Consider the following 15886-nt stretch of genomic DNA (forward strand, 5'->3'; position numbering starts at 1 on the left):
ACCCAACATAAACAGCCCTGGCTAGATTTGCAAACAGTGGAACTGTTTGATCCTACCCAATTCACCAATCTAAACACAGTCCCTTTTAAGCTCCAAAGCCTTGCGAGTCCTTAGCTAAAGGTTAACAAAAAATACCCTGGACCACACCCAGAGACATCAGGCGGAATAGCCTGAACAACGAACAACAGGTTAAATATATCTGCACAGAAGCAACTGGGCAATCAATGTAGGCTTCTACACACACACACACACACACACCAGTTCAAAGACAAGTTCCAATCCATCCTGCAACAAAGGACAAAACTACATGTTATGCTGGTAAACATGTACTTGCCAGTTAATGTTAGTGAAAGGGCAGAGGGGAGGCTCAATATGCAGAAAGGTGCCTAAAACTTTGCACGCCTGCCAGATCTCCCCTAAAAGTCTCTCCCACCCTCCGCCTGCTTTTGCTGGTTTCCCTCCTCTCCAACCAAGCTTCTTCTGATCTTTGAGTCAAACAAGACTGTGGGACAAACAGTAAACAGCCACGTGGGGCAACTTGCAGAGGAGAATCTGGCTAAATACCCCATCTTATCTATTAATTGTTCTTTCCAAAAAAACCCCAAACCCTCCACCTCCTTCAGATTAGTGTTAAGGGCGATGCAGTTTTCAGTACTGAGATGGTTTATTGCTTGCCTGTTGCTCTTGTTGTTGTTGTTTTCAGTACTGGGATGGTTATTGCTTGCCTGTTGTTGTTGTTGTTTATTTTATGTTTTCATACTGTAAACCACCCTGTGATCTTTGTATGAAGGGTGGTATATAAATTTAATAAATAAACAATAAATAATAGTTCTATCACATAGCTCATTCCAATGATTAAACATCAGCATCCCCATTAAACAAAAGGGAACTATCCCTTCAGATATAGAGACTTTAATGTCCAGACAAGATGTACATAAAGAGCGTAGGAATCAACCGATTCTTGCGTCCCCCGCCCTTTGTTGGCAGAGTACAAAACAAGACACATCCTGCAACACTGGAAGGTGAGGGGGAATCGGTTCTATGAATCTGCCACAAGTTTTTGAAAAGCACCCCAGAGTTTGATTTATTATAGAGAGCATGACCACATGGGAAAAATCAGGGCGATCGGATTGCCAACTGCTACAGTTAAATGAGCATAGACCATTGCTATTTTGCTGCGTGTACAGATGGTGTACATTAATATGAAGAGACACGGCCAATCTGTAGCTTCCCAGCAGTTTGTACAGCAGCATGTTCTACACACACGGTTTTGCATGCTGTTTCTGACATGCAAGTGCTACCTGCACAGGTAATTCATTAAATGAGAATCAGACTCTAGGCAAAGAATAAGCAGCACCCAACTAAATCTACGGATTAAGAGACAACAGACTCAGGCACCCAGTAGAAGGTTTCACTAGTGGCAACATTCTGAATTAATTGTGGGCTAGCAACCATAGACAGCATGATTCCAGGTTGTACATTGCCCCTTTTGACCCTACACATGGTAGAGAACCCAGACACCCAGAAAATTGGCCAAGTCATGCTATGCAGATGTAGAAGTATGCAGATCAATTTTACCAGTGGAAATGGTTAGATTGAATTTTGAGGGTATTTAAATATTCCTTCCCCTGTCGAGGGCACTCAACTGTTGCCCATGCAAGGGCAGAATCCAGAAATAGCCTCCTCTACTCATGCAACCAGGCTAAAGTTAATCTCTGAACTAACTAGATTACACACAGAAGCTTTGCTGAAGGGGTGAGAAAGACACCTTCGGATCCTGTATCTTCCACATGCACACAAGCAAAAACCTAAACCAGGTGCAAGAAAAAGCATGGGTCCTTCCAGAAACCCAGAACGTGCTTCACAGCACATAAAATAAGGGCTGCGAGAGAGAAGCAAAAGCAAGAGAAACAGAAAAGTCGAAATACAGACCAAAAATAAGAGGCCTGACATTATTAATACTCCCAACCTATCTTGGATGTGTTCAGGATCAATCATCACCTTTAATCCATGAAAAAAGTAATCAGGGAAGGGCCTTCTACCAAATATACTCTCCAAACCTATTAAGTATAAAGTGCATATACCCAACACTTTTTCTTCTTGGGAAATTATGTTTTGAACTGGGTACAAAGGTCTTACCCTCTGTGAGGCTCTAGAACAGAGCAAGCTACAAATAAAATTCTCCCAAACTCTTTTCTCCAGCTCACTTTGCACCACCAGCAATTTTGCCTTACATGAAAGTCTCTTCCACTGCTATTTAAAATCATTACTATATTCCTGTTCTACCCCAAAGCAGATTAAGGGACATTTCTGCTGCTGCCTGTTTAAAGCAACAGTGTTTGTTTTCCCCCCTTCCTCAGCTCCTGATTGAAGTCTCTACCCTGTTTTTCTTTATGCAATAGCTACACATTCTGCCCACCTTTGGCTATCCTTCACCATAGCTTACCTGGGAAGATGAAGTGGAGATTAAATCACATGTACATAGAAGTTGATGGTGCCTTAAGGGCCTCATTGTGAGAAGCTGAATTTGCTCCCAAATAAGTTTTCATGAGCCAACGCATATTCTAGATCAGAAGAAGACAAAATGAAGACCACAGTCCAATTGACCAAAGGCTAATTTCCTAGGGCTTGCTGATCAGAAACTCGTCGGTTCGAATCCCCACGACGGGGTGAGCTCCAGTTGCTCGGTCCCCGTTCCTGCCAACCTAGCAGTTCGAAAGCACGAAGTGCAAGTAGATAAATAGGTACCGCTCTGGCGGGAAAGTAAATGGTGTTTCTGTGCGCTGCTCTAGTTCGCCAGAAGCAGCTTAGTCATGCTGGCCACATGACCCAGAAGCTGTACGCCGTCTCCCTCGGCCAATAAAGCAGGATGAGCACCGCAACCCAGAGTTGTCCACGGCTGGATCTAACGGTCAGGGGTCCCTTTACCTATCAAAGAATACTGGACTATGTAGACATTGGTTCACTACATCAAGGGTGAGTAAAAGGACGGTCTTGATCTACTGGCAGATTTGCAGTAGATTAAACAATTGGCACCACGACAAACAGCAGCAGTAACAAAATGAATCCTCATTCCCTCATATTGCCAAAATGAAGAAATTCAGGGAAGCCAGGAGAGGGTTAGTGTGTGCAAGGACTGTACACTCAGTTCAGTTCTGGTACTCAAAATAAATTCCTGGGCTCAGAATCCTTTAGTTCTTTTATGTATCTGTCTTTTGTACCAGACTCCAGGCAGTGAATGTCAGAAGTCTGGTAAAAACAAAGTAAATTCTGAAAGTTTGCTCACTCCCTACAGTAAGTATTGCACATCTCATGTTCTTAGCAGGAGAGCCTCCTCAGCATCACTTGATATATATCAATTAGGCTTTCAGCTGCTAACAGACCCAGAGTACGCAGTCTGCCTTGCTTCATACATTTAACCCGTATTGGTGGACCACATAATGATTAAAACAGACCACGTAAGACTAAAGTCAGGCCACCTTTATTCCAGATTAATTCGAAGCACAAAATGGTACAGTCTGGCAAAATTAACACTCTTTGGGTTTTGCATTCATTAAAATGGGCCAGGATTAGAATTCATACTTTACCCACAAATTACATTATTTGGCCTCCCTGATTTTAAGTACAGCAGGACAGTTAAAAGGTATTGAGGGATGTGTATACATGAGCGTTTTGCCCATGCACTCCAAGTGGCTGTTTAGGGCAAAGGTCCCCAAACTGTGGTTGGCAGACCACTAGTGACCTATGAGCTTCATTCAGGTGGTTTGCAATGTGTTTGTGTTTTTACGGTTGTTGTTGAAGAAGAAGAAGACGAAGAAGAAGAGTTTGGATTTGATGCCCCTAAGGAGTCTCAAAGCGGCTAACATTCTCCTTTCCCTTCCTCCCCCACCACAAACACTCTGTGAGGTGAGTGGGGCTGAGAGACTTCAGAGAGGTCACCCAGCAGCTGCATGTGGAGGAGCGGGGAAGCGAACCCGGTTCCCCAGATTACGAGTCTACTGCTCTTAACCACTACACCACACCGGGTCCCTTAACCACTACACCACACTGGTTGAACACCAGATATGGCACATCCATTTCTTATATTGTACTGTAGTACAAAATGCAACAAATAAAAGAAGGAATGAATAAATAAATATACTGTACAATTAAAAACCACACAGCATCTAGCACAGCATATTACAACTGGGACAACGGGCAGAAAAAATAACATTAAGTGGTCCGCCAAGACCTTCAGCAATTTTTAAATGGTCCATGAGGGGAAAGGTTTGGGACCCACTGAGTTAGGGGCATCTTCTCACAAGCAGTAAAGCAGCACATAATGGAAGATGTATGCCTTCAAATGATATACAGAGGCCCAGTGACCATTAGGACAACCCTGGTTTGCAGCTTGTCTGGTTTTTGCCCCAGGTGAAGCCTCCAAAGGGGTGCCATTGAGGCTCCCATAGCCTGTGTGTGTGTATGCAAATATGCATGGGTGGGGTGCTAAACGGGGTCTTTGTCTTGGGTGAAATAAAGCCTAGTTTCGTCCCTGGGAAAGAGCTAAACCACAAGCCCAGGTTCAGGTAACACACTAAGCCAAACTACAGCTTAAATTTAACTTAAACTTAACATGCTTGCTTGTTATGTGTGAATGAGGACAATGTCGCAGAGGATATTGGGACATCCAGCTCTTAAATCACAACTCAGGTGTTCCCAATCTGAGAGCTGCACCCCAATATGCAAAAGTGAAACAGCAGAGCCAAAATATGATAGGCTAGCACAGTAAAACATGCAGCTCACTTACTCATGATAAAGCGGTAGACAAAGGGTTTCTTGCCCATCTAATTACCAAGCGTAAGAAACCAGAACCAGGAAAAAATATATACTTAGGGAGCAGTGGAGAGTCTGCTGTGGGTACAGCTACAGCTTTAAATATTGAAGATCATTAATGTGAAAGTGCCTCCTCCTGCTTTCAGGTAGTCTTATCTACCTGGCCAAATTAAAGTTAGTCTGTGTTAATACAGTGCCTAACGACCCAGGGAAAATATTGGTTTCTCTCTCTCTCTCTCTCTCACACACACACACACACACAGAATAACATCCCTTTCTCAGCCAAGGGGCAAAGGGAGGGAGGAAAGCAACAGGGTCACCGAAAGAGAAGAAAACGGAACGGAACAAGGCGACAGAGAAAAGGCGAGAGCCCAGGACAAGTAGCAGCCAGAGTAGTATTAGCAACCATCAGGAAAAGAGGGGGAGGCAGGCACTGAAGCGGGACACACACACACACACACACACACACACACACGACTGAACTCTGACACGAGGGGGAAAACTCTGAGTTTCGGGTGGGAGCTGGAGAAGAGGGCGGAGAAACGCGCTTTAAATCAAGTCTGGGGAGTCATGGAGAAGCCCAACCCTGGAGTGGAGAGACGAAGTGATCGGACATGGAGGGAGGGGAGAGAGGGAGATAAGGACTGGAGGGGGGAGAATATGGGGTGCCTCTGAGCAAAACCCAAGGGGGGGGGCGGCGGCCGCGCGCTTCCTTACCCAGAGCTCCGTGCCCCAGTCCATGCTGGCAGCGCCGTCGCCGTGCGCCCTCGCTCCGTGCGCCAAGGCCCACCCGGAGCCCGATCCGCCGCCTCCGCCGCCGCTCCCGTCCCGGGGAGTCCCGCTCCTCCCGCCCGTCCAGCCTCCAGCGCCGGCCCGGGACACTCCCCGCTCCGGCCCCGGCCCTTAAAGGCGCAGGCAGGGCTCAGCGCAGCCCGACGAGCGCCGGCATTCCCCGGCTTGGCACGGGGCGCGTCTCCCTCTGGCTTCCAAGGGTTTGATTGATGCCGAGGCGAAGGCCGCCCGCCCGCCCGCCCGCCCGTCTTCCCCCTCCCCCGAAAAGGGATCAACAGGCGGAGCCGAGGCGCGCCGCTCTTCCCAGGAAGCCGCCGCCGCCGCCGCCGCCGCCCTCCTTCCCCCGCGCAATGGGCGAAGGGTTTCCTCTCGCGTCAGGCTCGGCGATCGCTCGCGCGCGCGCTTCCTTGGAGCCGAGCTGAGCTCGCCGCGCGGGGGATCTCGCGGCGCGGGCGCTCGGGATCCGGCCCGCTGGACTCGGTGGGGGATGCGCCGCCGGTGAACGTGGGCGGCGCTAGGGTGGATCTTCTCTCGCTTTGACCCAAGAGAGGAAAACGCGTCTCGATCTCGGGTGGGACGGAGGGCGCGCTCAGCGTCTCGGCTCCACGCCGGACTTTGCTTCGCCTCCAAGGATGGAGTCCGTGTGGCTGCGTCCCCCGCGTGGTTGCTAAGGGAGCCCGTGCAGCGTTCGCGGGAAGGCTATTTCCAGTCCCACGTGGCTGCGCCAATCCGTACGGTGGCCCCTTACCAGACGTGACAAGCAGTCACGTGAAGCCTCACGGCTCCCAGAGAGGTGCTCCGTAAGCCACTGACGTGTGGTATGAAACGATTCCAGTCCCATTCACCCTGAGAAGAGCAACCCCAAGGCCGGCCCAAGACACAGAAGCATAGAATTGGAGAGTTGCAAGGGACTGCAAGGCTCATCTAGTCCCATACCCTGTAATGCAGGAATCTCAGCTAAGGTGAACCACAAAATGCCTCCCCCAACCAAGAGAGACTGGGGAAACCCAGCCAGATGAGCAGGGAATAAATAAGAACATCATTATTATCATAAGGAACAAGCATGGGAGGAAAGATCTAGATCGGCAACAAAAAGGGAAAAACCAACTCAATAATAATAATCATAATTTATTTATACCCCACCCATCTGGCTGTGTTTCCCCAGCCACTCCAGACGGCTCCCAACAGAATATTAAAAACACGATAAAACAGCAAATATTAAAAACTTCCCCTTAATAGGGCTGCCTTCAGATGTCTTCTAAAAGTCAGATACAGTAGTTGTTTATTTGCTTGACATCTTATGGGAGGGTGTTCCAAAGGGCGGGCGCCACGGCGCCACTACCGAGAAGGCCCTCCGCATGGTTCCCTGTAACTTTGCTTCTCGCAGCGAGGGAACCGCCAGAAGGCCCTCGGAGCTGGACCTCAGTGTCAGGGCTGGACGATGGGGGTGGAGACGCTCCTTCCGGTATACTCAACCTTACCCGAAGGTTGAAGTGGGAATCAAAGGTTGTCATGGTGGGGAAAGGGGCTTGCTGTAAATCCCACTGGGCAGGCGCAGAATCTGGGAGGTCCCAGAGGGGAGCCTCTGCCATTGCCACCCTAAGGGTGGGAGGAAACCAGCAGCACCTCCTATTCACTGAGAGGTTGCACTGGGGAGGGACTGCTGAGGAGGAAGGCAGATCCAGTCTCCAAGGAGTGTGCCGCAACCATGCAACAGCAGCGACAGGCAATGCATTCCTTGCAGGCCGGATCTGCTGCCCCTATGTATCTTGCCTGAGGCACACACTTCACTTTGCCTCATGGGTGGGCCAGCCGTGGCATCACCACCACCTGACCAAACCCCCACATGTTCCTTGGGACCAATAAAGTAAAGGTAAATGACCCCTGGGTGGTTAAGTCCAGTCAAAGGTGACTAAGGGGTTGCAGCACTCATCTCACTTTCAGGCCGAGAAGTCCACAGACAGCTTTCCGGGTCATGTGGCCAGCATGACTAAAATGCTTCTGGCGCAACAGGAACACCGTGACAGAAACCAGAACACACAGAAACGCCGTTTACCTTCCTGCCGCAGCGGTACCTATTTATCTACTTGCACTGGTGTGCTTTCAAACTGCTAGGTTGGCAGGAGTTGGGACAGAGGAACAGGAACTCACCCTATCATGGAGATTCGAGCCGTCAACCTTCTGATCGGCAAGCCCAAGAGGCTCAGTGGTTTAGACCACAGTGCCACCTGCGGCTTGGGACCAATAACGCCAACTCAAAACACAAATGGTCTGTTAAATACCTCTCTGTTCTTTTTTTGGGTGGGGGGTAATATTACAAAGCAGGTACAGTGGTACCTCAGGTTACAGACGCTTCGGGTTACAAACTCCGCTAACCAAGAAGTGGTTGCTCCAGGTTAAGAATGGAAATCGAGCGGCAGCATTAGCGAAAGCACGCTTCAGGTTAAGAACGGACCTCTGGAACGAATTAAGTTATTAACCCAAGGTACCACTGTATCCACAACAATTTAAGGGCAGCAAAAGTACCTTCAATAAGAAGCGCAAATGTATGGGCGTTCTATGCAGACACACCAGGGATGACCTGAATGATGCTTGCAGGCCAGTGTTGGTCTGCAGACCAGTTTGGGAACCTCTTCCTTAGGGGGTGGCCACTGGCTGGAGACAAAGTTTTTTGGGGTCTGCCGCCAGCTACTGTGGTAGAGATGGGGGGGGGGAGGCCTACTGTCACTTGTCAACTGTACATCAAAGGCACCTCCATTTCTTCCCTTTTAACAAATGCAAGAGGACAGCTAGGCTTTGTTTAGCTTCATTTAACTGCTGCACACCAAACAGTTCCATTCTTTGGAATGTCCATTCTTGTTTATTTGCATATATGTGTGTACGATAGCATTTGCAAATTTTATGCAGATGTGTCTATTGCTTCTTTTAAGCACTAAGCAGTGCCCCCAGATAGCAAGCAAACCTCAAGGCACCACAAAAACCTCTGCCTTTTCTTTCCTTTTCCTCACACTTTTTTTTTTTTACCTTCCTACACAATTTCTCTTTCTCAGCCCGTTCGCTACTTCCTTCCTTGCCTGTTGACTTAACTTCCTTACATTCTGGGACTTCTGTTCTTGCCCTATTCTGCACTGTGTGAGGTTTTGATATCAGATAGATAGACAGCTTTCCCACTCCTTACAGAAGTTGACTGCAGGCTGCTTAATGCTCTAATAAACTGAACATAGGTGAACCATCACAGCAAATGAACCAGTCAGAGGCAGATGTCACAAGCACCATGCAGTTTAAAGGAGGACCAAGTCAGTGGTTTAGCTGTTCTGGATGGGAATGGATTCTTCTATTATTTTAGGTAAAGGTAAAGAGACCTCTGACCATTAAGTCCAGTCGCAAATGACTCTGGGGTTGTGGCGCTCATCTCGCTTTACTGGCCGAGGGAGCCGACGTTTGTCCACAGACAGCTTCCAGGTCATGTGGCCAGCATGACTAAGCCGCTTCTGTTTACCTTCCCGCCAGAGCGGTACCTATTTATCTACTTGCACTTCGATGTGTTTTCGAACTGCTAGTTGGCAGGAGCTGGGACTGAGCAATGGGAGCTCACCCAGTCACAGGGATTTGAACCGCCAACCTTCTGATCGGCAAGCCCTAGGCTCTCTGGTTTAGATCACAGTGCCACCCGCGTTCCTCTTATATTATTTTAAAGTAAAGGTAAAGGGACCCCTGACCATTAGGTCCAGTCGTGACTGTCTCTGGGGTTGCGGCGCTCAACTCGCTTTATTGGCCGAGGGAGCTGGCGTACAGCTTCCGGGTCATGTGGCCAGCATGACTAAGCCGCTTCTGGCGAACCAGAGCAGCGCACAGAAACGCCATTTACCTTCCCGCAGGAGCGGTTCCTATTTATCTACTTGCTCTTTGACGTGCTTTCGAACTGCTAGGTTGGCAAGAGCAGGGACTGAGCAATGGGAGCTCACCCCGTCGCAGGGATTCGAACCGCCGACCTTCTGATCGGCAAGTCCTAGGCTCTGTGGTTTAACCCACAGTGCCACCAGTGTCTTGACCTTATATTATTTTATTATTTAACAAATTGGTACATTGCAGCGTGAAGCGATTAAAGTGGTATACCGCAAGCTAAAAATGAGATAAAAACAACAAATGAGATAAAAACAACAAGTTCTAGAAACATGAAAAGCAAACCATTGATTCCTTAAGGATCAGGTTCATTTCATAGTTGGATTGGGTCCTTTTTGCCAGCTTCAGATGGTATGCCAACTGTGCCCTCTCCTGGTGGACAAGTGTCCCTGCTGCCCACTCTTCAGAGGGTAGCAACTTTCTGGTTTGATTACTACAGTGAGCTCTGCATGGTTCTACCCTTGAACACAGTTGCCCAGTAATTGGTGGGAGTTAGCCATCGTATGGAATATTTTATTCCCCTCTGAAGGGGCGCCACTGATTGCTAGTAGGTTTCTGGGCTTAGCTTATGGTACTGCCCATGTGACCCAATCCAATACACGTTTACTGAGGAGTAAGAGCCACTGTGCTCAATGTAGTAACAATGCATAGGACGGAAGTTAGAAAATCCTAAATAGCCTGGGTCCAGGACCTCTCAGAGAGCATTATGACTCGTATGAATCTTTTGGGGAGGTGCAGTCTTCAGGAAAGGGTCTGCTTCTTATTTCCATACAACTGGGCATCAAACTCATGTCCACTAGAAGCAGGGACTTCCAGATGGTGGAGTCTGTGACCCACTGCTGTTGGATTCGAACTCACAGCTGCCCCAACCAGCATGCCCTGGGGTGACGGGTGTTGCAGTCTGCAATGTTCAGAGGGTCTCTGTACTAAATGGATACTTTGACTACTGCAATAATCTTGAATTGTTGATTTAATCTGAACTGTGTGTTGTTTTTTTACTGTTGTATGTTAATTGTTGTATTGAAATTGCATCCCATTTTATTTTATAAAATAAGTAACAAGCGAAGGAAGCAGTTATTCTGAATTAATGCAACTGAATGGCATAAATGTGCCCTTACATACACACCATTGTTTCTTATAAACTTCTCGCTCACCAGAAAAACAATGGACTGTTGAGATTACCAAGGCATCCTTCAGTGGAATGAGCAAGACAAAGCTGTCTCTCCACAAGAACTAGAAAACCTTGCTGTCAGCAAAACCATCCTCAACCCCAATGACAATGAGCCTTACACCAGTTTCCCATGTCGCTGACCTCAGGAAATTTAACTTCCTCTTAACCTTCAGAATGAACCAGTATCAGAAGGAATGAGGAAGGACTATCTACAAAAATGCTGTGAAATTCATGCAGGGTTGCACATAGAATCCTATTGTGTTGCCATGGTGACCAGGAGGGGTAGTGGCAGAGGCTGGGGGAGCCAGTGACTCAAGAGCGAAAACTATGCTGAGTCAGGAAGTTTTATTTTCTTCCTGTGTGTTCCAAGAATACATAGTCATTGAAAACCCAGTCCTAATGGCAGTCAGCTCAATCAAGAGTGGCTCATCTTCCCATCATTTCAATGCTGACTGGACTGGCAACTTGATGGCTCTTCTCTCTATCAATAATTCTAACGAGGTGATAAGTTATACCAGATTGATTAATGTAGAGACATAGATGGGACGTCAGATAGGTGGCATTAAAATGGTAACCCTCTTGGTTTATTGAAGCAAGACTCTGCCACAAGGAACAGCTGTTGCCTACTGCGCAACACTGCTGATTCCCTCATCTCTTACCAAAACGATTGAAATAACATTAGTTTCAGTAAAACCCCTACACCTTTGTCTCGCAGAGATTAATTCCAGAGCTTGCACATGGTGATCAATTCAGCCTGACCCCCTCCTTTGGCAATCCTCACAGAACTCTAGCCCAATGGTTGCCATTAATCTGATTTGAACTGATTTTATAATGAAATGATTTTAGAATGTTGTATCATTTTACTGTTGTTAGGCACTCTGAGCCCGGCTTAAGCAGGGGAGGGCGGGATATAAATAAATTATTATTATTATTATTATTATTATTATTATTATTATTATTATTAAGGTGTGTTACCTGCGGGAGTTATGTGTGTTATTGTAATGGTTGTAAGGGGTTACTTGTGCGTAAGTTGCCTCCAATTTCAGTTAGATTGCCTGGTTCACCATCCCTTGGCTGACAGCTCACACTCCGTGGCCGGTCATTCGCTTGCAGAATCCGTCAGTGGGCGTTTCTTGAACCTCTTCCAGCATAAGAGCTGTTTGACGCCAAGTCTCCTTCTACTTTCCCTGCGCGGAACTCGTCTGCGCAAGTAAGGGGAAGGCAGAGGCGTGTCAGCGTTCTCCCCACTAGTCTCTGGTGAAGGGCCTTGGAGCCCTGTCTCCAAATCCTCCATCTCCTTCTCTTCTCTACTGGTGTTACGCTGAATTCCTTCCCCCCTGCTGGTCCCCTCTCCTGCATCGTTTTGGAGCCTTGCCTCCACCTCTCGCTCTGATGTCAGTTCCCTGACATCCACCTCCCTCCCAGGACCCCCTCCACCCCCGGCCCGACCCGGTGATGTAACCTTGTCTCCCTCTTCAGCCGACGATGCAGGAAACCCCCGGAAGGAGCTGCTGTCGTCCTCCGAGGACTCAAACCCCGCTTCCCACCCGCTCCGATTTCTTCGCGCGGGACGGGCTTCCCAGTCCGATTCCTCCTCCCCTGACGCTTCTCCTCCTTCCTCTTCGGAAGCAGGAAAACCCACAAAATCCTCCTCCTCCTCATCGGTGGTTCCAAATTGCTCCTCCCAGAATCTCTCTATTGGTTTGGGCTTCCTCGGATACCTGCTGTGGAACTCTTTCACCAGATATCCGTCATCTACCTCCCCCGCGGGCACCCATGTGTTTTCCCACTCGGGTTCTCCTTCCCAAGCTACTAGGTACTCCACCTGCCACCCCCGCCATCGCGAATCTAGGATCTCCATCACCTGGTTGCGGTGTTCCCTCTCCTCCACTTGTGGGTGTGTGAGGCCTTCTCCTCCTTCCCCCCGGAACCTCCGCCCCCCCCCCCCCCGTACGGTGAGAGCAGCGACCTATGAAACACCGGGTGGATTTTCATGCTGTCTGGCAACTTGAGCCTGAATGCCACCGGGTTCACTTGGTGTGTTACCTCAAAGGGTCCCAGCCGTTTTGGCCGCAGTTTCTTGCACCCTCCCTTAAAGGGTAGCCCTTGGGTGGATAACCACACCCAGTCCCCCACCCTTATAGTCTCCCCTTCTTGGCAACGCTTGTCCGCTTGCCTCTTGTACACTTCCTTGGCCCTTTCCAGGTTCATCTTAAGCTGCTGGTGCAGAGCCTCCATTTCTTCCACAAACTGTTCTGCCGCGGGTACGCTCCACCCTTCCTCCCCCCTCCCGGGAAAGGCCCTGGGGTGACACCCATAATTAGCCATGAACGGGCTCATCCCCGTGGACACATGCTCAGCATTATTATATGCAAACTCAGCCAGTGCTAGCTTCTCTACCCAATCGTTCTGTCTCTCGTTCACGTAGCAGCGTAGATATTGCTGTAAAATACTGTTCACTCTCTCTGCTTGCCCGTTGGTCTCTGGGTGTCTCGCCGTCGAGAATCCCACCTCCACCTGCAATAAGTTCATGAGCCTCCTCCAGAACCTCGAGGTAAATTGTTTCCCTCGGTCTGAGATAACCCTCGAAGGAGCCCCATGCAACCTGAAGATGTGATCCACAAACAACCTGGCCGTTTCCTCTGCCGTTACTGCATGCGAGCACGCTATAAAATGGCACATTTTGGTTAGCAGATCTACCACCACCATGACTGCTGTCTTCCCTCTGGACTTGGGCAAATCTGTCATAAAATCGATAGACACCACCTCCCAGGGTCTTCCCGGTGTGGGTAAGGGTTCCAGCAACCCTGCCGGGGCAGCCTACTGTAATGGTTGTAAGGGGTTACTTGTGCGTAAGTTGCCTCCAATTTCAATTTCAGTTAGATTGCCTGGTTCACCATCCCTTGGCTGACAGCCCACACTCCGTGGCCGGTCAGTCGCTTGCAGAATCCGTCAGTGGGCGTTTCTTGAACCTCTTCCAGCATAAGAGCTGTTTGACGCCAAGTCTCCTCCTACTTTCCCTGCGTGGAACTCATCTGCGCAAGTAAGGGGAAGGCAGAGGGGTGTCAGCGCTCTCCCCACTAGTCTCTGGTGAAGGGTCTTGGAGCCCTGTCTCCAAATCCTCCATCTCCTTCTCTTCTCTACTGGTGTTACGCTGAATTCCTTCCCCCCTGCTGGTCCCCTCTCCTGCATCGTTTTGGAGCCTTGCCTCCACCTCTCGCTCTGATGTCAGTTCCCTGACAGTTATGGTGCTGGAGGAGACTCTTGAGAGTCCCATGGACTGCAAGAAGATCAAACGTATCCATTCTTAAGGAAATCAACCCTGAGTGCTCACTGGAAGGACAGATCGTGAAGCTGAGGCTCCAATACTTTGGCCACCTCATGAGAAGAGAAGACTCCCTGGAAAAGACCCTAATGTTGGGAAAGATGGAGGGCACAAGGAGAAGGGGACGACAGAGGATGAGGTGGTTGGACAGTGTTCTTGAAGCTACCAGCATGAGTTTGACCAAACTGCAGGAGGCAGTGGAAGACAGGAGTGCCTGGCGTGCTCTGGTCCATGGAGTCACGAAGAGTCAGATACGACTAAACGACTAAACAACAACAACCTGCTACAAGTACACGGTTAATAATATCTAGCATTTATATAGTATTTAAAGTATGCTATAATTTGTTGTGATTCTTATAACCTTATATAGTATCCCTGTATTGCAGATGGGGGCAGGCTGAGGCTAAGGAACTTGACTAAGATCATCTAGTGACCTAATGCTGGTGGCAACATTTGAACCCAGGGACTTCCTAGGCTGCACCACACCAGGCCCCGTCCCAGAACATTTTCATTAAAACATCCCCGCTTCTCTAGCCCATTTAATTACAGGTAAAACAAGTGAGCCCAGTATTACTGCTACATATTGCTATGGCCTATTGGATGAATTACAGGCCACCCCAATACAAAACAAATGTCTATTAAAAAGCTTTCCTGTGATAGTTTGGCCATAGTTCCTTTTTAACCAGGCCTTTGCCTGACTTGATCTACATCCTATAACCTTTTTAAAATGCTGGGTCTTTTGGGGTTTTTTTTAAATTGGGTTGTTGTTTTTGTTTTAATTTTATGTATTTAATATTTTATGTGAACTGCACTGAGACCTTCAGGTATAGGGCAGTATAGAAATTAAATAAATAATAATAATAAATTTTTTTATCACTCAAAGCATCTTTAGAATTTGTGTCCTCCCTTTACCCCAGCAGCTTAGCAAGTGGATACGCAAAATAAAAAATTAAAAATGGGACCCTTACATTGCTATATTCTCAACTCCAGCCACCCAAAATGCCTCTTTAAAATGAAAGGATAGATTGGAAGGTTCTTAGTGTGACAGCAGGAGAGGAAGACCTGGGGAGGAATGGGATGGCAGAGAAAAATGGTGGTCTGGTCTCCAGGCTGCAGTTTGCTGCCTCCAGATGTTTCGCAGGAGGGATTCAATGTGCTAAAGATCTTTAATGGATACATCTTCTAACAAGGTGGGCCTGTGAAAGCTTCTGCCCTAATCAATGTGTTAGTGCCTTCAGGTGCCACAATAATCTGTGATTGTTCTCATACTCTGTTGGTCACTCTTGCAAAACTCCAAAATAACAGGAGTTGGCAGAATGACCTGCCAGCTGTGAGTCTTCCACACATGGATTCAGAAAGTAATGGTCTTTCCCTGATCCACACACTTTAGACTGCCATATGTCTTGCTTTTTGAATTATGGTGCTGGAGGAGACTCTTGAGAGTCCCATGGACTGCAAGAAGATCAAACCTATCCATTCTGAAGGAAATCAGCCCTGAGTGCTCACTGGAAGGACAGATCCTTAAGATGAGGCTCCATACTTTGGCCACCTCATGAGAAGAGAAGACTCCCTGGAAAAGACCCTGATGTTGGGAAAGATGGAGGGCACAAGGAGAAGGGGACGACAGAGGACGAGATGGTTGGACAGTGTTCTCGAAGCTACCAACACGAGTTTGACCAAACTGCGGGAGGCAGTGGAAAACAGGAGTGCCTGGCATGCTCTGGCCCATGGGGTCACGAAGAGTCTGACACGACTAAACAACAAAAAATGTGTTGCTTTAGTTGTGAAGCACACAATTAACATTTCTCTTCCCACCCCCCAGTCAAGCCCCCTCCCCCATTAAGTTCTTTGGTGGAATTTACAGGAAATATAGCAAACCAATA

At 48.2% G+C, this 15886-nt stretch overlaps 1 protein-coding gene and 1 long non-coding RNA gene across 3 annotated transcripts in view; both read right to left on the reverse strand.

Moving 5' to 3' along the window:
• The window catches only part of TRIP10 (thyroid hormone receptor interactor 10), an 85511-nt gene extending 79664 nt beyond the window's left edge, over positions 1-5847 (reverse strand). Inside the window, exon 1 of one of the 2 annotated variants that reach the window (XM_079960052.1) lies at positions 5530-5847. In XM_079960052.1, coding sequence (XP_079816178.1) covers positions 5530-5553 — 24 coding nt within the window. In that variant the 5' untranslated portion in view covers positions 5554-5847. The remainder of the gene's footprint in view (positions 1-5529) is intronic. The other variant, XM_079960053.1, reaches the window with a different exon arrangement.
• The window catches only part of LOC307206784, a 610614-nt gene that overhangs the window by 101929 nt on the left and 492799 nt on the right, over positions 1-15886 (reverse strand). The gene's annotated exons all lie outside the window — the stretch shown is intronic.

Source organism: Podarcis cretensis (assembly GCF_951804945.1).
Source record: "Podarcis cretensis genome assembly, chromosome: 17".
Taxonomy (NCBI): Eukaryota; Metazoa; Chordata; class Lepidosauria; order Squamata; family Lacertidae; genus Podarcis; species Podarcis cretensis.